The following is a 21897-nucleotide window of genomic DNA, read 5'->3' on the forward strand; positions in this document are numbered from 1 at the left end:
GAGTTCTATTCCTGGGCCAGTTCTAAACACTGGAGTGCAGGAGCACGTGCACAGGACAGCCTACCCAAACCACACGGACATCTGGAACTTGGGCATCCTGGTGAATCCCAGCAGAGGCGGGGATGCTTTAAAATGCCAGGAGTCAGTGCCATAGGACCTCACAGAGCCCTTTGGTGTTGGAATCTTTGAGGCTCTGCCCTGATTAAGCACAGAGAACTATCGTCTCTTTATACTTTCCAGCTGCCAAAAAAGTGTCCCTCGCTCTCTCTTCATGGATTTGTGTGTAATCACTTCACTGGATAATTATGAAAGCAAATAGAAGACACAGGAAAGAATTTAGAACTTTTTTGCTGTTATCACATCTAAGGATTCTTGATAAGAGATCTAAATGTTTTTTACCTTACCAGCAGCTTCAATTCCTGTGATTGCTTTGAATTTATGAAAGCTTGACTTTTAAGATTAAATACCTACGGATAAGGAAGATTTTGAGTTTTTTGTGTTTTAGTTTTAAAGGTTTAAAGTTGGGAGCATAGCTTTGCCTATTCATGGAACTGGTCCTGTTTCATCTGCTTGTTATAGCGCCACCTTCTGTTGGAAGTTTCTTTTGACAGCCATTGGTCACTGCCTGCCCTGAATAAAGGAAAACATCTTGGACGTACAATTCAGTTAAAAAGGAAAGCTTCTGCGTAACATAGAGTAAGATTTTTAGCTAATTGCTAAAATTAACGATTCAAAAATTAATTTAAAAATTTAATGCAAAAATTAAAATTCAATCTCTTCTCAATGGAAAAATACTTGGTGAATTAAAACTGCATTATTATAAATTAATAATTTGTTATTGCTTATTAGATACCTACATGTTAAAGATAGGTATTATTTATTTGCATGTGTTTTAGATATGGCACTAAATATAAGTATCAGTATTTATTAAGATTTGTATAAAAATCGGCATTTTGGGTTACTACTAAAATTTCAAGTATATTAAATATTATGTATTTTTAGGCGGGAGGGAAATGCAGAAATTAAAATGGATCTTACCTCCAAAATCAGCCTGTGGTGTTTACTGAAGGCAAAGTTGATTGATGGCACTGAAGTAGGCAAACTGGACTAACCTAAATCTGTCAAAAATAACTCAAAGCAAGTATTTTTTTTTAACTGTCTCATTCTGATAGACTTCTTTTTCCAAAAATTGGCTACAAATGAGAAGACTCGTGTCAAAGTTCTTGTTTTAATACTTCTGATCCCATGAAAATGAGAAATCTCCACCACAATTTGTAAATTGGTTTGAATCATCTTAGGGAAAAGATGATTGAGCTCCCAGATCATACAAAATTGACTTCGTGCTTTGTCCAGAATTAACCGCAGACAACAACATACCCCAGGACTGATACTTGTGCCTCATTCGCCAGGTACAGCGTGGAGCTAGCTGGCAGGCATGGGAAGTCCTGGTGAAGCCTAACCTCACTGCACCGAACGAACGTTCCTTCTAGTTCCCTCTCTGAAGGTGTCGCTTTTCTCTCTTTGCAGGGACCCTCTAAAAATCCAGCAACTGCAGAACCAGATCCGCCTGGAGCAGGAGGCCAGCGCGCGGCACCCTGCAACCGGTGCCCCGCGCAGCGCGCCGCCCTCGCCACCCTTCCCACCGCCACCCGCCTTCCCCGAGCTAGCGGCCTGCACCTCGCCTGTGGCCCCGGAGCCCATGAGTGCACTGGCCCCCCGAGCCGCCCCCACCATGCAGTCCTCCGGCTCCTTCAATTACGCACGCCCCAAGCAGTTCATCGCGGCACAGAACTTGGGCCCAGCGTCCAGCCATGGCACGCCGGCCTCCAGCCCCAGCTCCTCCAGCCTCCCGTCGCCCATGTCCCCAACTCCGAAGCATTTTGGTCGCGCAGCCGCATCCCCCTTCACGCAGACCTTTGGCTCCGAGTCCGAGGCCGCATGGGGTTCATCCTCGCCATCACCCCCGCCGCCGCCGCCCCCAGTCTTCAGCCCCACCACGGCCTTCCCGGTGCTGGACGTGTTTCCGCTGCCGCCTCCACCACCACCTCTGCCGAGCTCAGCCACCGCCTCCCACTGCGCCTCCCCTGCGGCCCGCTTCGGCCACAGCCAGACGCCCGCAGCCTTCCTCAGTGCCCTGCTGCCCTCGCAGCCGCCACCCGTTGCGGTCAACGCCCTGGGCCTGCCCAAGGGCGTCACCCCCGCGTGAGTGACACCCTCACCCCCTCCCAACCTAAGGCCCCCTTGCCTCTTCCGCACACACCCTTCAAGAGCACCTGCAGCCCAGGGGTACCATTGTAACATTTTTTACATACTTCCCTTCATCCACATTTCAAATTCTTATCACAGCAACTTTACCAAGCTGTTCTTGTGTAGCTGCCTTACCATTATTACAGTCAACAGTTTTTCTTCTGCACTAAATAATGCAAGATCTTCTCAGGAAGTACCCAAAATCTAAGCAGTGCTCTTAGTTTTGATGAGAGTGGCGTCAGGTACCATTGACCAAGCAGAGTGCTAAGCAATTCACTATTCTCTCATTTGACACATTTCTTTTTTTTAAAAATATATTTATTGATTATGCTATTACAGTTGTCCCATTTCCCCCCCTCACTCCACTCCATCCTGCCTACCCTCTCCCTCCCACATTCCCCCCCCCATAAGTTCATGTCCATGGGCATTTGACACATTTCTAAGAGAACCGATTGCCTCACCTACAAGGGAAGATTCTAGTAGTTAAACAATTTCCCCAGGGTCATAGAGCCATGAGATTTGAATCCATGCATGTCTGACTCCAGTTCCGTTTCAAATCAATTTTAAAATAGAAGTAGGAGGGCTAGGGCTTGGTTATCAAATATACACTTATTTTTTTTTAAAGACTATTTATTTATTTTTAGAGATTGGGAGGGAGATAGAAAGGAAGAGAAACATCAGTGTGTGGTTGCCTCTCTACTGCCCTCTACTGGGGACTTGGCCTGAAACCCAGACATGTGCCCTGACTGGGAATGGAACCAGCTGTCTTTTGCTTCACAGGCCACTGCTCAATCCACTGAGCCACACCAGCCAGGGCACACTTAATGTTTTTGATCTAAGTTACCTGAAGTAAGAAGCCTTTACACTTATGTAGTGATTGACCGGAGGGGAGGGGAGACCTGTAAATGTCTTTATGTCGTTTACCCAAGTGAGGGCATGTGCAATCTAGTGAAGAAATGATGGTGCCAGTTCTGTCCCCAGCCAACCGCGATGTCTTGGGAGGTGACATGGACCCTCTTTCTCTATTTGCATATTCTTTACTACCTGCCTTTCCTTACGTCACAATGATGAAGTGCAGCCCTCCGAAATCTTTAAACAGAAACTCTATGAGGATAAACAAGGTGCTGTCTACGAAAGTACAATAAAGCCTTCAAACAAGATGCTGTACAGGTGTTCGGCATGCACCTGGTGCAGAGTAAATTGTGGATGAGCTAGTACACACTGGTCTGACTGAAGAGTTCAGAAATACGTAAGCGCTGGTTAGCAGAGGTCGGGCCAGTTCCCGTATCTCAACTTTTCCTGTTGAAATCCTACTTCAGAGTTCGTCGGAATCCCAGTATTGTTCAGAGAGGAAATATGGAAACCCTACTAAAGAATAAAAATGAGAAGACCTTACAGTTCAGGTTATTTTCATTTATGGGGGAAAGTTTCCCATTCCGGGATGTGCTAATACCACCTTAGAAGGAGTACCTGCAAAGTTTGGCTTTGACAGGGCATGTCAAGGAGCTTCAGGTCGCAATGTATTTTTTTGGTAGGCACTTTCTAAATGTGGAGTACCATGAATTCTAAGTTTGAAATCTGGCGTCTTCTCAAATCTTTATTGGAAAAAGTTCAGTCAAATGGATACATAAATTAGTGGAATAAAGGCGGAGTCTCTATAGTAATGATGTGATAATGAGCTTCTATTGAAAGTTGAGTCAGTCAAATTGCCTGAGAAAACCTTTCTCTTTCGCCCCTACTTCTCTTGGTTTTTATTTGGCTGGTAGGAAATAAAGCATTACGTCGCTACAAAGATGCTAACTGTTGGCCTCAAAAAGTGGGAGTTTGTTGCATGACGCTTTATCCTCTCTTCCTATGAAGTGGTACCAAATATGCTTTTCAGAAAGATAAATAATGTAATATTCCTCATATAGGATTTGGTCCAAGAATGGAATATCAAAGGCATTGGGTGGCCGTGCCTTTTATCATCCTAAGTGAAAACAGTGGTTTATTCTGACCTTGGACTTTGAAATTCTCTGAAGAAGATGAGCAGTTTTAAGAGACTACTTCAAGTAATACAAGCACTTGTTTCTTATCAGTATCTATCACAGTTACTCATGGTATGGGGTCAAAATATTTTATAATTGCTAATGTAGGAGTTCAGTAGCTCCTGCCATTTCTTTGGAGTTCATGGAGAAGTCATGCTGATTCTGTGGCCGTACAAACTGGACCCAGAGATGATTAGGTGCTGTGACCCCAGAGATAAGTGGCGATACCAAGCAGCAGATTTTTAGCTCTGTGCCGGCCTAATCAGCCATCGTTATATAGCTGTCCTTTGTCTTCAAGAAATTTTCCAATTGCTAAATCACACTCTTGAATTCTTTCTTTGGGTTTGATACATGTGACTTTTAGAATATTTTTTCCTGTGGCATAATGTGGGATCCGTCGCTTGCATTCTGAATTAAACAAACAAAAAAAGGTAGCTATTTATCCTTCATAATAATCCACATAATTCGCCACAGACTGAGTGTCCCTTTCAGGGCTGCCATGCCTAATTGGTATCATTGAACTTGGAGGAACTGCCAAACTCTTGTCAAATGAATCTTTTAAATTCCTTTCATTCATATTCCATTGGTTACTTGTGGTTAATGTGACAGCAAATTCAGTTTCACTTTTATGTTATTTCTCTAATTGGACGATTCTGCCATATATGTCAAGTTCCAGTATATAGATTGATTACATGTGACTCGGTGAAGTACAAATACATTAGTTCTGGTGTTTTGGGGGGAGTTTTCTTTTGCCTGCCTGTTTCACCAAAATCTGAAGTGTAAATTTCAGGTATGTTTTCTTAATCATCAGTTGCATACTAGCTGTTTTGGTTCCTTTGCATGTTTAGCCTTGTCCCTGTTAAAGGTTGATTATTTTACTAACTTTCTAAATAGTCTGGAGGTAAGTTTCTGTTTCTCGAATGTCTGGGTAGCAGAGGTCAAGGCAGGGAACAAAAGCAGATGGATGCCAGGGATAAACCACCGTCAGGAAGACAGATGACAGTGAAGAGCCTGGAAGCAGTGGCAGCATTCAGCTGATGGTTGATTGCGGTTTGGGGAACTTCCGCACGTGGAGTCCCTCTAGTGCCTTTCTTCAGACAGCTACATTCTTCCCCAAGGTCACTGGGGTCACTAGCAGAGAAAATACTGCCCTTCTCAAAGCTGCTGACAGACGCAAATGTTAAGGTGACTAAATCTTTCAGATGGAGGCAGCGAGGAGAACATGCCTTAGAAAGAAATCTGTTTGCACTTTTATAAAATTAATGTGTTCTACTCCCATCACAATTGCTGATAGTTTTACAGCTCCCGGGGCTGTAACCCTGTTCTTCCATGCAGCACAGTAGATCAGCCCTGAGAGGTGGTGGGGAGCCCGGGGGTTGGGAAGGATGCCACCTGAAGACAGTGAAGCAGTTCCGTCCCTGCTGCTCTCTGCGCGGCTGTATCAAGCTCGGGGTGAATCAGATCAGATCCATCCCCGAGACCCAGATGGCACTGGTTGGCACTGTATCTTTTGCCCACCTCAACGTTCTTGGAATCTGTTCTCACAAGGGGGTGCCACACAGCCAAAGTGGTACATGTTGTATACCCTTCATTGCCTGTCTTACGGAAATAGGGCTTTGCTTTGAAACTTTAGCCCATGTTTGTCCTAAGTAAAAGGTCTCGATAAGAGCTTTTACTCTGAAGTCACTGAGCTCCTTGTAGATGTCATTGGCCCTCTCTCTCTCTCCCTGATTTATAAGGAACAAGTAGGTGGGAACACTGTCATCATTGAAGGTGAGAGGCACCAAGAGGTGAAGGCATTTCCCAGGATTCTGGAATAAGCTTAAGCAGGGCAGGTATTTATTAGAGCTAATGACTTGCCTGGTTGATCTCTAATAAATCTGGTGTCTGATATTTCTTAATTAAAGAAGACTCTGCGGACCAACAAAACAAAACCACATGAGTCTTAAGGAAAATTTATAAACAGATGCAGATGTACTTCAGACAGGTCTCAAGTGAAGACAGTGATTGGACAGTAACTTACAGAAAAGACAAAAGCTGCACTGGACTTCGCAGATATCATCTCAAGGTTCCTGCCTCTCTCCTGTCCTGCAGGAACGGGCGAGTGGGGCCTCGTCATTGGGCTTATTAGGGTCCTGTATCTTAGGGGATTCTACACAAAGGTGCATCTATTCCTGGGCAAGTATTTCCAGGAAATTAGTAGGACAGGTCTCAGGGTCTGCTGTGACTGGTGACAATTCTGCTGAAATGCCTGCCCTGGGAGCAGCTCAGAAAGGGACCCACCCCATCCTGAATGGCTGTGTTGAGTGGCACGGGGTTAATGAAGAGGTGTGGCACACGCAGGGGTGTGAGTTTATTCTTTAGAGAACCCGAAAAGTAATTTGTAGAGCAGTTAATGTTAGTATATAGTGATCTATTTTCCTTAAGAATGAGCTGAAGGTGCGCACTGTACTCTAACAGCTTTGGCTTTTGATATGCAAGACCTCAGTTTGTATACCTGGGGCTCTTCTATTGCTCTATCTTAATTCCTATGTTAAATTCTCGAATATGAGGGATAAGGAAATGCCAACGCGGTAATGATTTTGCTCACTCCGGAATTGTGTGGAACTGCATTACCATTAGCTATCGCTAACCACCAGAGGACTATTACTAGTTTAAAAAATGTCTCTAGTTGCTAGACAGGCTCCTGGACTCTTAAATCAAGGCTATACTCTGGAGATTTGGGTTTCTGAAACACACTGACTGAATCGGCCTAAAATAGTGTATCAAGAGGAGGATGTTCTTAAGATTAGGTAGTCAAGGGGAAGAGAAAGAAAACATCCTGGGATTTTGTGATTGAATCTGGAAGATTTTACCTTCCAGGTGGTTGTGTATATACTTGCGATGTTTTTACCCCGAGCCACATGAGTGTTGTTTTTAAATGGCAAGTGACTTACTGCTGAAGCTCGAGTGAACAGGTCGGTGATGTTGGCTGCGCGGTTGGGCTGAGCGTGTCCACGCTGAGGTGTCTAGTGTGGGCAGCTTGTCCGAACTGGTTACCAGGTGAGGTTGGCTTCTGAGTGCGGGTTTTTGTGAAGAGGGCTGGTTTGGGTAAACTTACTTTGAATAAGTATTTCCTTTTTTAACTGTATCCATCATCCCTTTTTCGCCACTCTTTATTTCCCGATGAGTTGTTGCTCTTCATTTATCCAAAGTAGGTGCCATTTGGGGGAGCAGACCACAGCCATTTTACCTTAAACTCCAACACAGAATTAGTTTTATAGGAAAAATGAACCCAGTTCCCAAAGCTTTGCCTCAAACACTTATAACTACTTTTCTTGCCTGGTGCCTCTCCCTTCCAAACACTCCATTTTGGTTTCTAACCCTAATCTTTATGTACTAACTTCTTAACCCTTTACCCAGTTTTTAACATAATTTCCTAAAATTAGTCCAAATGAGACACCGTATGAGAAAAAGAAAAGGTTCCTTATTAGCAGTATGAGAATTACTGTAGTCCACACTGCCCGCACCTCTTTCCTCGGGGCTCTCGATGCCCAGGTGACCCTGCCAGGCTCATTCCGGCCGTAGGAGCTTTGCACTGCCCAGCTCTCCCACAGGCCCTCACGCAGCTGGCACCTCTGTCACCTGGCTTCGGCTGTAGTGCCAGCTCTGCAGACCGGTGATGAACTATACTAATGGAGTCATCTACTCACAGTCCTGTCCCTTCACAGCACTGCCCACCTTCTCATGTCCTTCCTTCCATCTGTCCTCTCCCCATCCCTCCCCACTGTATAGTTTTTGTAAGTCTGGTGACTTCGTTTTGTTCAACATCGCATTTCCAAAACAGAATTGAGCATGGAGAAGTCCATTAGTGAAGCTTATTTCCACATTTTTGGAAACTCCGGTCAGGAGTTCTTGGCACCCTTTTTACTTCCTTTCATTCTGTTCCCCTCAGCCAGCCTCGTGGCTGGGACTCACTTCCATGCCAGAGAGAGCCTGTTAGCCTAGGGGATCCCCACAGGACCTCGTGTCATCTTCCCAGTGACACTATGACAGGCATACTACTGACACCCGCATTGTACAGAGAAGGAGACCGAGGCACAGAGCCATTAGGTAACTAGCCCAAGCCACACAGCATTTAAGTGATAAAAATAGAGGCCCTGGCCTCTCTGCCTTTAGTCATGCTGACTCTGAGTCCTTCCTCTCCCCTCTCCACTGGTCTACATCCTCACCCCCTTTCCAGACCTCAGCTACTTCCTCTCTTAGGGAGTCATCAGCAGTCAGGGTAGCCAGCCTCCTTCCCCACTTCCTTCTTCCTCCCACTGCACCACAATTGCTACCTAATAGTTCATTCCTTCATTTATTGTCCAACTTGATTGGTAACCTCTTGTGGTCAAGGACCACCCTTTAGGATTTGGCTCACTTCTCCACATCACCATGGGGGTATCAGTAGCACGCCTCTCATTGCACCACTGGGAAAACTACATGAGGTCACGTGTAGATTACCTAGGCTCACAGACACGCTCCAGTCCCAGAATAGTGTGGAGACTGCAGTGATGAAGCTAGATGCTCAGTAGGTATTTGTGAAGTGACTGTGAGACATTTAAAAATCTTCTAATTGATTTTTATTTCAGTGTTAATTGGTCAGAATCAAGAAAATATGTGTACCTTAAATTCTATAAGTAAAAGAAAATAATGTCTTAAAAAATAGGGGGAAACAGGGATAAGTAGATGCCCTTCTAATTCTGGTGACCTTCATAGGCTCAGGGAATTGTCTTGCTAAAAGAAATACAGAGTGATCGAGCACTGTGTGTGGATCAAAGACTAGTTTTAACTGTGCCCTGAAATTATAAAATACCTGGGCGCAGGAACCCAAACCAAAGTGAATGTCTCCTGTATGTGACGTCTAGCACAGTTGTCCTTAGGTCCCCTGAAGAGTCAAGTGCACTGAGAAAAGCTTAAGCAGTGAGACTTATTCAGTCGTAAATAGATGGGTGTTTACTTGCGGCTGTCTTTTAAAAACACAGTTCCCTGCCTCTTCGTTTACAAGGTCTGTTCTGCCCTGGGAAGTCACTCGTTTGCCCCTTCCGTTCTCGCCTGTGCCGAGAACACAGTGCTCAGTGTAGCCTGCTGCAGACACACAGTGACGCCTCCTGTCTTCCGAGGCCGCTCATCATCACAGTTGCACAACCGGCTCATGCTGTCAGGGTCAGAGTAACAGTGGGAGCCCGTGTGTTCCCGACAAAGCTGGTGCACAGTGAGCTAGCTGTGTTCAATATTGCCTTTCAGGCGGCTTCCAAACCTAGCTCCTCTGGTTCTCAGATGCAAGGCTGTAGTCAAAAGCAATGAAAAACTATTTCCAAAATCATGTCTTTTTTTTTTTTTTTTCTTACTTGTTCTGAGCCTGACTTGCTCCGCGTGGGTTGATTTCACATGGCTCTGGCACATACGTTCCCACCTGAGGAGGGGAGGCAGAGAGGTCAGCAGTGGAGACGGACAGTACATGCATTCACTCATTCCGCGGGTGTTTTCCGGGAGTCTGCTCCTTGACAAGCACACTGATGAACCCGAGAGGCATGGTGAGAGGGAGGCGGTGAAACAGAGCTCAGGATGACAGTGTGTGGTAAGGGCTGTGCGGCCAACAAGCACGGTGCCATAGCCAACGGGGTGGCCTCGGGCAGGGCCTCCTTCCCAAGGGGACAGGAAAGCAAAGCCTGAGGGCCAGCGACACCATCCCAGGAAGAAAAGTAAGGGGGAGAGGCCCAGGAGTAGGAAAGTTGGCAAACTATATACATTTTTGTTGAAGGGTTGCATGGTACTAAAAATTAAGGTTATGAATCCTAATTCCTATGGCTCTTTGCTAGTAATATGTCTCAGGCTCACTCCTCATCTCCCGATAACTGGGATCCACTCCCAGCAAGTAGGATACAACATAAACTTTGACCAATCACTTTTACTCGTGTATTACAAGCACAGGAGGTCAGGGGTCTGTTTCTTTATTTCTTTAAAACCAATGTCTGACATCATCCTACGTGAACTGCAGGAGCACACAACTAGAAAGGAAGAAGCTGAAAAAGCTATCAGCTGGAATTTTTCCATTAGAGGTAACAGAAGACTCAACCACCAGATTGAATGCATGGAGTTTATTGTCGTACACAACACGTGGGGGTCAGGCAGTTCCATGGAGCTTGTCAGTGTCCCCCACAATCGGGCCCGGGTCTTCTTTCCAGCTGCCGTCTTTTTCATGTTGTGGGCTCTCCCCCCGTGGTCACGAAGTGGATGCTGAAGTCGCAAACCCAATACAAGACAGAGCCAGATTTTAAGCCTAGGACCGATTATTACAAATCACGTATTTTCACTTTTCATGGCTGCCTCCATAGGGCAAAATGCAGGCCTTCCCAATCCTTGGCCTTTACCTAACCACTGAGGCACATTCCCCTGAGGTGTTTAAGCTTCCCCTGGAGACTGGATCCAATTAGTGTTACCTAAACACTGAATCCAGCTGTCATGGTTCTTTCGGTAATTAGTTGGCATAGGTGTAGCACTAAAACAAAAAAGATCGGGAAGAGACACGTTGATACATTGTTCTCTCCATTGGACTTGAATGTTTTACTTGTATTTATATGTCTGACAACTGACTATACCGCCTTGTGCTTTTGTCCTGCAGGGGATTTCCAAAGAAAGCCAGCAGAACTGCTAGAATAGCCTCTGATGAGGAGATTCAAGGCACAAAGGATGCTGTCATTCAAGACCTGGAACGAAAACTTCGCTTCAAGGAGGACCTCCTGAACAATGGCCAGCCGGTACTGAGATATTTGGGGCCCGAACTTGGAATATTAGCTCCCCACACCAAAGAGCTCTTCCCTCACTTCACTAAGCCTTAGGTCCTTAAGATTTGTCCACAAGATTGATGATGTTGCCCCTGAATCTCAACGTTCCTCTTAGTATTGTCTTGAATCTGGGGGAGAGGGAGAAAGTGAAATGGCTTCCTTCTATTGGTCCCAAAACTATTCTTGGAGCCATGACAGCAAGTTAGAGATAAGGAAGGAGGAAAGGCTGACTTTAGGGTCTGGAGTGGCACGAATGAGGAGCTGTGATGTTAAGGATCCCTGGGAGGGCTGGGGGCTGGGAGGGCAGGCAAAGCTGTGCTCTGGAGCAATCTGTACCTACCCCAAGGCAGTGACTTGGAATTCGGGTACCGAAAGGAGAACTGGGATTCTATGGCATGCACTGCTGCTACACAAAAAATAGCTATACTAAGGAAACCATCGCTGACATCCAGTTCTGTTCTGCTGGACAATCACGGATGCCGGCTCAGTTATCTGAACGAGTGAGGGCTGTTCCCCAACCTCGCTGTAGTTCGTCAGAGCCAGACACTGAGACTCAGGGAAAAAATAACCGTGTTTTGAAGGCTGCAGAACTGTAGAGTAGGTGAAGAGATCTGGTGTACTGCATCGAATGGAGAGTACTTTGAAGGGGACTGAAGTTTAAACATGTAAGACTAGATACACAATGTTTTATAAATTAATTCCAGTTTTATGGGGGTCCCCGCTCGTGTGTATATATTATTATTTTTCTCTGTTGGACTTAAACATTTTCCCATCAGTTGTTTTTTTGTTTGTTTACTTTTTTACTGACCCTTTTCTTTTCACATCAGCGTATTTTAAGGGGACAGGAAAAGCAAGTCTAGCAAATAAGATTTCCGGGTAAAGGAAAGGAGCCTTTCTATGGCTTTATTATGGAGTTAGCACCAGAAAAAATTTGCTTGGCTCTTAAGTACAAGAGTCCCTCTCAGACACCTTTTTCAGAGGAGAAAGCTCTCTAATCTAATTATTTTTCTGGGGATTTTAATGATCAAGCACTGATAAATACAAATGTGAGAACTGCCCAGTGTGGTTGGAAAGGCGGGGGAATAGAGGGTGGATGCCGCCGGCGGATTTCAATTGTTAGGGCGTCCCGCCCTGGGCTCAGGAAGGCTAACACTGGCGCTGTCTCCTGTTAGTTACTCCTTTCGCGGGGACAGAAGACTTCCACAAAGGGGACATGTTTTCTCCCTGAAATAAGTGGTTGCCTGTGTACATGTACATACTCTGGGAGCTTTCTCTGGCTCTGCCAACTAAAGCCTTGAAAGATTGAAACAGGTACCTGTGGGGACTTTTTCAAGCCGGGCAAGGAAAGGCATCTCTCCAGTTCTTTGATTCTTCTTTCCTTTTTGGTTGCTTGTTTCAATATTCCTCGTGGACTAAAATTCTCTCGGTTAAAGTAAGACTTCTCTAAGCTGTTACAGCATACCATGTATATTATATGTTATAATATTTTTACTTATCTGTTACGTATCATACATATAATACCTGTCTTGCAGTGAATGACATTCACAGTAAGTTCCATAGATTTCCACACTGGAGAGTTTAAAAGGGCAATAGAAGTAAGGTTTCCCTTCTTAGAAAACGGGACCCTCACACGACTTTTTCCTAACGTTACATATTATTGTTACTCTTTTTGGCTTCCAAAGACAGGGCTTGTGTATCCACGTGGCATAGTGCTTAGAGACAAAACTGTGGACTGAATTTGGCTGCTACTGGTGAAAGGGCATTCTGGTTGGTGCAGGACTAGATGTCCATTACATGTGCTTGCTCATACGGAACAGAGTGGGAATTACTGCAGTCCTCTCTCAGGGGCTGGTACAGTTCTCCATGAGCAAACATTAGGGGGGCTTTGAAGGGAGCAGATATTAAAACTCTTTGGAAATTCATTGGTTTTTTTTAAAGAAACATGAGAAAATGGATTTAAATAATAACATACTGGACTGAGACACTCCAGGCACCAAACGCCTCCCTCCACCTCCTCCCCCTTCTTTATTAAATGAAATAACTTGAACTTGAGGACTGTTTGTCATTTGGCACTTGACTTGTTTCAATTCCTGGTTTCAGCTGGGACTGGAATCAGCAATTACTGGAAACTGTAAATTCACCCAACATATTTTTCTGATTAGAGAGTTTCCAATAAATTTGTATCTATATTCAGAAGTTTGGAAGTTTATCTGATGTAATTTCTGTACCCTTTTTTAAAGATTCTGCCTTACTAATTATTCTCTATTTTCAATCAAATAGTTGTTTTGGTCTCTTACATTTCATCTCAGACCTCTAATTCTAAGGCATGTTGGGACCAGCATCCAAGAGCAGAAATCAGTCCAATACACAGAATGAGAGCGTTGGCATTTCTTTGGTGTAAGAATGGCCTATCAAAAATGGTTTGGGTCGGATCCAAAAGCGCTGGTCGCTAGATGCGAAAACATTACCACTTCCTTCGCTTGAGGGGCAAGCCGTCTTCCTTTGAGCAGAATCGCAGATGTTGGCGTCAGAACGTATCTTTCGTACTTCTCCTGCTGCCTCAGCCACGTGCAGTCATCCTTTGTGGATCAGTGGGGCCTCGGTTCTCAAACTGAATTCCTTCTGGAAAACTGCTGCAGAAGCGATCTGTTCGAAAACCAAATCTCCTTTGTTTGTCACCTGAAAGTGTCGCCCGTATCATGCTGAAAGTTATCAGCATGAGAGGCCTTTGGGCAGAGAATCGAAACCTGAAATTTTGTCAGACAACCAAGACATTTTTTCCATGAACTTGGTCAAGAACCAAATTGTTCACAAACCAAGACGTTTGAGAACCAAGGTTTGACTGTCTCTGCCTACCTTCAGGTTACACAGCAACTTAGGAAAATGTTCTTATAGGTGAGACCCCCAAAGCAGAGAGGACCATCACTGCCAGCTGGTCTAAACATTTGTGGTTAAGGATAACTTTATGACACACATGTTCTATGTGGTAATGCCTTGTTGCTTATTTTACTCACCTTAAATCTGTGTTACATCGGTTGGTGGCTCTCAAGGCCAGTTAGCCTGTCTCCCACGGTGGACTGGGCCATCAGGACCAGCAGGGGAAGGCAGAGCTGGGGCAGCGGAAGCGAGGGAAAGAAAAGGACTCTTTTTGTGCACAGGTGTCTGAAGGTGGAGAGAGAGGTAGTGACAGGAAACATCAAACTTTGTTGGGGTTTTTACAGTTCTTTTCTGTGAGGCAATATGTAACTGACTTTTCTCGCTGTGTGTTTTGTGTGATTTGCTTTGTTTAGAGGTTAACATACGAGGAGAGAATGGCTCGCCGATTACTAGGTGCTGACAGTGCGACTGTCTTTAACATCCAGGAGCCGGAAGAGGAAACAGCTCATCAGGTACCACGTTCCTCTGGGCTTCTTAGAGAAATAACAAGTACTGGGTCTGCTCTCCCCACATTCTTTACGGACGCTACTCCTGGATCAGTTCTGTGGAAGGTACAGGGCAGGTCGAAGAAAAGCATTTTATTAGTATTTCTTGAGCACATGCTGTGTGCCAGACATTGTGTTAAGTGATGGGCAGAATTATTTCAGTCAGAGATATCTGTTCTTTTTATCTTCTTATTGATCAGTTTATTCTCCTTTCAAGTATCTTTCCAGTTTTCCTGTCCTGTGCTCTCATGCAAAATAGTTCTGTGTGGGATCATTTATTTTCCCTGAAACTGTTTGAGATGGCTAGTGACTACTTCCAGTTACATTTTAATATCTAGTCAAAGTAAACTATGTACGTGCAGAAAAAAATCTCTATTTTCCTTCACTTATATAGTTATAAATCGCTAACCAGCAGAAGACCTAAAATGCTATTTCTGGTCTCCTGCTACTGCCAAAACAAAGTCACTTCATGGATTTGATGTAAGCCATTTTTAATCTCCCCTGCTTCTGTGTGGCTTCCAGATGTAGTCTCCATAGTAAAGAAAGTTTTTTAAAACCAATTTAAAGGATCAAGTAAACTTTTTCTCGTGTCTGTTGAGCAATGGATCTGAAAGTTTTTCTGTGTTAAATGTAGCTGCCTCAGAAATCTCACTTAAAGAAAACTAGAAATCGTGCTAGATGCTCACTGTTGCTATTACTAGTCTTCACTCCTTTTTTTCTACCTTACAGGAAATTGAATCTCCTCATGCTTCTGTAGGGAGTCCTCTGGATGGTCAAAAGGTTAAGCTTTTCACCTTTCTCTTTCCAGTCTTTCACTGTATCTATTTTCTTATGTTTCCTTGTTTATCTGTGTATCTATCTTTACTGCCATATGTAAGTTATAAATACTGTGACAGTGTCTATTTTCATTTAATATCAGATGAACAAAATTATTGCAATGTGATTTTTCTTGTTGTTTATTACAAACTTGAATTTGAGTGTTATTAGTGGATAGTTGAACTTTAAATTGTGAAAAGTTTTTCAGTGTTATACCTTTCTAGGAAAAAGTACTAATTCTTAAACTGATTAAATTGATAGTAATTAGACAAAACAAAACAACTTGTGCATTTTTTGCAGTTTCACTCATAGTGTTGTATTTCTTCTCGCAAGCCAACAAACTTTTTTAAAGGTTGAGTAACTTCTTTAAGTGGAAACCTAGGTAAAACAGTCTTATTTAATACTTTATAATGGGCTGCTTGACTTCACGGTATTGTACTTTGTAAGCCAGCGACTGTAGTAGCATCAGCTGACGCTACAGTCGCTGGCTTACAAAGGTGATGATGAGGCCTTTGCTTTGCTTTTGCATTTTTAACCAAGATTTTGATTGGACCGCCAATCCTATTTTTCTTTAAAAGAGCATGGGAAATAGCTCCTAGTCGCTGCAGGGCTGAGGAGGGGTCCAGAGGCTCTGCGGCTGACTTTGAGTGAAAACAGGCAAGCAAGCAAGCAAGCAGGGTGCCCATTCCCCACCCTTTGTTTGATGAAACGCTATGTAATGCTGCAGCTGCTGGCCACACTGTTACTGCCCCTCTGGAGACAGGCACCACCCAGCCTCAGCTTTCGCCCCAGGGAAAGAAATCAGTGTTCCGTGGTGCTCTACTTTTATGAACAGTTTAGGCAAATAGAGCTGCTGCCTTTTCTCTCTACTTCTCCTCAAAAGAACAGAGAAATTCATCTTCATAGTTTTGGGGGGTTGATAAAGATAATTTGAAATATCATATAACCTTACTCCCAGATGTTTTCTGTTTCATATGGAGCGGGAGTGGGCCGGACTTGCTTTCGGGCTATGTGGGAGAAATATCACCGTCTTCTAAGTGCCTTATTGGACAGGGGGTTGAGCCTCATGACACAGTGTACCGCAAAGGACAGAGGCTGTTAACATGACCTGCTCTGCTTGATGCAGGAATACAAAGTCTCCAGCTGTGAGCAGAGACTCATCAGTGAAATCGAGTACCGGCTAGAAAGGTCTCCTGTGGATGAATCGGGTGATGAAGTCCAGCACGGGGACGCGCCCGTGGAAAACGGAGTGGCACCGTTCTTCGCCACGAAGCTAAAGCACTACAAGGCCTTTGAGGGGGTGCCTGTAACTTTCACCTGCAAAGTGGCTGGGAATCCGAAGCCAAAGGTGAGCGGAAAGCGTGGCTTTTTAAGACTCGTGTTTTCTGAGGAAGAGTTTAGCTTCCGAAATACTGCATGTACGTTATAAAGAAATACAGATTACCTTTCTAAATACCCATGAATTAAAGTATTTGAAGGACTGTAAGTTCAGGGCCAACTTCAGGGGGCACTGGAAATCAATAAGGGTGAAACAGGGATGTAGTTTGAATAGAATGGAATGGAATGGAATAGAAAAGAAACAGAACAGAAACTGAGTAATTAACACGGAGCTTTTCATATACCTACATCATTTCCTCATGTGATGTCATCACTGTTATTCCCAAATTGCAAATGACTAAGCTAAGCTCAGCAAGGTTAATTAACTTTCCCAAGGCAGAGAGCTGGGGAGTGGCCAGGCTTGAACATGAACCCCTTGCTCTGTGCCACACAGAAAGTGAGCTTACTACTAATTATAAAAACTTCGGCTCTTTACTCTGCAAAACCAAAGCTTCCTATACTTTCCCAGGGGGCGGGGGGCAATACTGTTGAGGAAGGATAATCAGAGGAACACCTGGCACTCGAGAGGGCGCAGCTGACCTTGCTGGGCCTCTCCCTACAGGTCTGTGGGTAAAGACTTGCCCTCTTTAGAGGGAGACTAGACTAACTCAGTAGCCCAGCAAAGCAGTGACAGCATCACACTCTTCCCTAGAACTTGAGAGAAAAGAATAAAAAAAAAAAAAAACATGAGAAAATGACACTTCATATTTACACTGTCACATGCTATGGAGAGCCAAAAGCTGAGAAATTAATAGGAAACTGAGTCCAGGATGATTAAAATCTTTAGGTTTCCAGTGGAAGGAATTTTTAAAGAAATAGAAAGTTTAAGAAAGAACATGACAACACCGAGGACAAGGCAAATGTATGGAATAAACATACAGAAGTGAAAAATACACCCTGAAAGTAAAGGCTCGGCAGCTGTGGGAAAGAGCCGACCCGGGAATCAGTGGACGGACGGGGAGGAGGGAGAGTGACGGGACAGCCTGACACTTCCGTGTGCGTGCCCTGCCTTGTTCTGTCCTCTCAGTGAGGTCAGCTTGCCACCAGGTTCTTCCCCCAAGGCCAAGTTCTAGCCCCGCAGTCAGAGAAACATAGGGTGGAAAGCCTGAAGTTTTCAAACCCATACCCACCCCTAATAAAATGAGACTTAAATAAACTGTTGCTAGAGAAAACCCCTTTATTATATTCTTGACATAATTTGGGTAATTGCTGTGTATTCACAAACATGATACCAAACAAATGTATTAAAAATAAACTTGCAGCCTCTGAATGAAAGTCTAACAAGAAATTATGTCTTGAACTTCTAAAATATTCACAGAAAGATCCCAGGTTATTTTTAAACTGTATTCAAGGCTTAGGATCACTGAAGTAGTTAGGAGATTATTCAGTATATTCAACTGAAGATGGCCTGTTGTTCATAACATAACTGCATTTCCTAGTACAAGTTCAAATGTTTCACAGCTTTACGAGTCTTAATTTTTTTACAGCTTTTTATTAGATTTTGTTCTTCATCCTTCCTTCCTCTTCCTCTTCCTCCTCTCCTCATTGCCCTTCTTCTTCTCCCTCCCCAGCCCCCAGTTTATTGAAGAATTGTTTTTTCTGCAGGATATATAAATTATATTAAGGTTATTCAACCATGGAACATTCATTATATTTTTTTAAATACATCCTTTTTTAGTTTATGTTAAAAAAAAAATGTATTATGCCCCTGGCATGCTTGTTCTAATCGAGACATGAGAAGACTGAAAAGAATTTCTAACTCCCTGTGCTTTCACTTCTTGTACCCTCCCCTCCCCTCTTCCATTAGCTGTCTTAGTAAAATTTGGGAACTGTTTCTTGAATTTCATTTGAAAGCTGTATTCCAAGTACAATGGAGGTGAAAACTATGATAAAGGAAAGCAATGATCCCGAACAACAGCACAGCAGCAGAATGCAAGTGGAAGAAACTGCGTGCTAGTCCCAGCTTCTTCGTTCCATCGGCAATCGTGAAACCACTAAAAAGAGTATAATGATTATGAAGTATCATGCTTTGCGTAATTAAATTTTTTAGAACTGAAAGTTGTTAGTCTAGTTGATTAATTTCTAGGTTGTGGAGATTAAAAATATAATTTCTGTAAATTTGGAGCTAACTGAAAAACTGAGGTTGGAAGAGTTACAGCAGTCAGGCCCTGATTATTCCTGCACTGACTTAGTGCTGTATGTTTCAGGCCTTTTCCTGGGTTAGAAAGAGATGTTTCAAAAAGATTTTTCAGATTCAAAGGCTTTGACAGGGAGTTGAACTTGAATACCAGTTGTGGTCTCAATTTGCATATTGATTCATATTAAGGAAAAGTTCATTTTAAAAACTAAAGGCTCTAAAGCAGGTTTTTTCTGTTAGGAATCAGTTAGGAATGCTTTTGGCTGCAAGGAACAAAACTGACAAAGAACTTGTGACTTAAAATGGGGTGATTTATTTTCTTCCCTAGCGCTAAGTCTGCAGGTGGGTTGGTGCAGGCGTTAATTCAGCATCTCAACCATATCAGGGCTGCTGGTACTGTGATTCATGACTGTGGCCCTATCTTTCAATTGTGTAGTTCAGAAACTAAATAAAAAATGGTAACTAAATCATGAGGGGTGTATTGACCAGTCAGGGTGTCCAACCTTTTGGCGTCTCTGGGCCACACTGGAAGAAGAGTTGACTTGAGCCACACATTAAATATGTTGAGACACATAATCACAGAAAAGCCTGATGATATTTTAAGTAAATGTACGACTTTGTGCTGGTTGCATTCGCAGCCGTCCTGGGCCGCACGTGGCCTGAGTGCCACAGGTTGGACACCCCTGGGAAGGAAGGAAGATGTACAGAAGAAGTCATTTGACCATTTAAAAAAATTTTTACTTTGTCAAGATTCATTTTTTATTTTTCACATTTAATTTTTCTATCAACCCATGTTTAAATATTATTTGAAAATTATTACATTTAAATACTATTTTATTTTCTTGAACATAATGGGAAGAGCCGGCAAACTTTCAGTGGCTGATCATATGCTCCTTGATCCAGAATTAAAGTGGCCGAGTCCCGCTGCCACCAACCCGTAACTGCTGCCTCCCTCCTCACCACCCTGTCTTTGTCTAACAGAGCTCCGTGGGCTGATTAGAGTCCGGGGTCTGTTTTTGTTCTCTAAAGAATGTTTTTACCTTCACTTTACAAGTGATATATTATAATTCACTACATTTGAAAACAGAGGAGCAAACAATAATTACTGTCAAATTCAATATAGATCCTTCTATATAACTAATATCTGAATGGAAATACCTACTTACATACATATTGTTAAAAGTAAAAGGAGTATATATAATTTTTTAAAACTGAAATAGAATTAAATGTTCTTGTTACCTCCTTTGTTCACCCAAAAACCAATCCCTATTCAGATGTTCTGGTTAATGTTACCATGGGAGAACCCAGACCAGCTCTGCAGACAACACGGGTGTTACTTGTCAGTCACCCAGACCGAGGGGTACTGCGCACAGCCTTGATTGTTCATCTCCGTTTCCTCTCACAGATCTACTGGTTTAAAGACGGAAAGCAGATCTCTGCAAAGAACGATCACTACAGCATCCAGAGAGACCTCGATGGGACCTGCTCGCTCCACACCACGGCCTCCACCCTGGACGATGACGGGAACTACACGATCATGGCCGCCAACCCTCAGGTAAAGGAGGGCACGGGTCCCGTCAGTCCCGCGTGCAGCTGGCCCTTGAACAACGCGGGTGTGGGCTGCACGGGTCTGCTTGTGCATCGGTTTTCATCAGTAAATACTGTTAAATGTATTTTCTCTTCCTTATGATGTTCTTAACATTTTCTTTTCTCCAGCTTACTGTATTGTAAGAATACAGGAAATAATACAGGTAACATACAAAATATGTGTTAATTGACTATGTTATCGGTAAGGCTTCGGTTAACACGAGGCCACTCATTTTGAGGGAGTCAGAGATTACATGCAGATTTTCGACGGTGGGGGTCAGCGTCCCTAACCTCCACGATGTTCAAGGTCAACTGTAGAGTGCTTGCGGGCATCTATATTTGAACAGAGGAACTGGTTAATTAAGAGGTGGAATCACACCTCTTTGACTTGGAACTATTTTCCCAATTTCTACATCGATCCTGGTTTTGGGGGAGAGAAAACCCCCTTTTCTCATGACTGTGTAGCCCACCAGGCGTCTTTCTGTGTGAGTGATTCAGGTGCGGGTGTGCGCTCTTTCCACAAGGATCCCTGAGGGCCTGATGTGCGCACCTGTTGTACAGGTGACAGGGCCGCGGGGAGGAAAAGAGCAGGTCCTGAAACAGGGTAAGCCAGGAAACAAAGCAAACTAAACAAATAATATCACTTCAGAGATTAATCAACTGACTACTTAGAATGTAATAGGCAGCTACCTGGGTACCCTGGTCCCATTCCAACACTGCAAATTCTTTTTCATTGAATATCCGATATGTTTTAGGCACTATGCTGGGTACATGGGACATGAAAATAAGGACGAAGTGGCATTGGGCCTTAAGAGCTCCATGTGTGACAGAATAATTTTACCAAGCCTGCAAGTCAGTGTGAAAATCACGGAGCCTTTACCAAAACGTTACATTTCAATGTTTACTGGTGGTCAGCTGTGGTGTATTTGAGGGAACAGAAGTGGAACTTGCGATTTTTTCTTACTGTATTTTCCTTGACTATTACTAACAAATTTCAATTTTCAGTTCTTGGCCTTTTTGAAAGTGAACTCAACAAAATCTAAAACATTGCTTCGTGTTGGGTCCCTTAGTCCTCGTTCCCCGAAAGGCTGGGATAAACTGTGGAGACGGAACTGACCGAGCTCCTTAAACACCTGCCAGTACCAGGGTCCGCCTCCCGCTTTTGAGGCATTTCTCCCTGGCAGGTTTTTAAACTGTCGCTGGAGTAGGCAATTTTATAGAAAACACAACGAAGATGTAAACTATGACTATGAGTCTGCTTCTAGCCTTCTTCAAATTACACTAATCTTTACATGAAAAAAGTCCTAAGTCACAGGTGGCAAACACAAGGCCCGTGGGCCCGGCACCCTGTTTTACCCAGCAGCAGCGCTGAGCTCCCACTTCACTGTTAAGGAGCAGTTATACTTATACAGTCCTAAAATTACATTCGGGCCTTTGTAACCAGGAGGCCGATGTGGCCCCGGGGAAAAGGAGTT

The 21897-nt window shown here is 43.8% G+C and overlaps 2 protein-coding genes across 8 annotated transcripts in view; one reads left to right on the forward strand and one right to left on the reverse strand.

Annotated features, from left to right (window-relative positions):
- PALLD (palladin, cytoskeletal associated protein) overlaps positions 1 to 21897 on the forward strand; it is a 344806-nt gene that overhangs the window by 309051 nt on the left and 13858 nt on the right. For 4 of the 5 annotated variants that reach the window (XM_045202765.2, XM_071219166.1, XM_045202768.2 and 1 more), the window contains 6 exons: positions 1528 to 2202; positions 10921 to 11056; positions 14374 to 14472; positions 15235 to 15285; positions 16448 to 16669; positions 20241 to 20390. In XM_045202765.2, the coding sequence (XP_045058700.2) occupies positions 1528 to 2202; positions 10921 to 11056; positions 14374 to 14472; positions 15235 to 15285; positions 16448 to 16669; positions 20241 to 20390 (1333 nt within the window). The remainder of the gene's footprint in view (positions 1 to 1527; positions 2203 to 10920; positions 11057 to 14373; positions 14473 to 15234; positions 15286 to 16447; positions 16670 to 20240; positions 20391 to 21897) is intronic. The other variant, XM_045202767.2, reaches the window with a different exon arrangement.
- Positions 1 to 21897, reverse strand: part of CBR4 (carbonyl reductase 4) — an 88671-nt gene that overhangs the window by 24935 nt on the left and 41839 nt on the right. Inside the window, exon 5 of one of the 3 annotated variants that reach the window (XM_024569305.4) lies at positions 14433 to 14562. The exons of 1 other annotated variant lie outside the window; for it this stretch is intronic. In XM_024569305.4, the coding sequence (XP_024425073.1) occupies positions 14546 to 14562 (17 nt within the window). In that variant the 3' untranslated portion in view covers positions 14433 to 14545. Of the gene's footprint in view, positions 1 to 14432; positions 14563 to 17857; positions 18693 to 21897 lie in introns of those variants that run through there. One more of the 3 variants, XM_045202773.3, reaches the window with a different exon arrangement.

Source organism: Desmodus rotundus, chromosome 9 (assembly GCF_022682495.2).
Source record: "Desmodus rotundus isolate HL8 chromosome 9, HLdesRot8A.1, whole genome shotgun sequence".
Taxonomy (NCBI): Eukaryota; Metazoa; Chordata; class Mammalia; order Chiroptera; family Phyllostomidae; genus Desmodus; species Desmodus rotundus.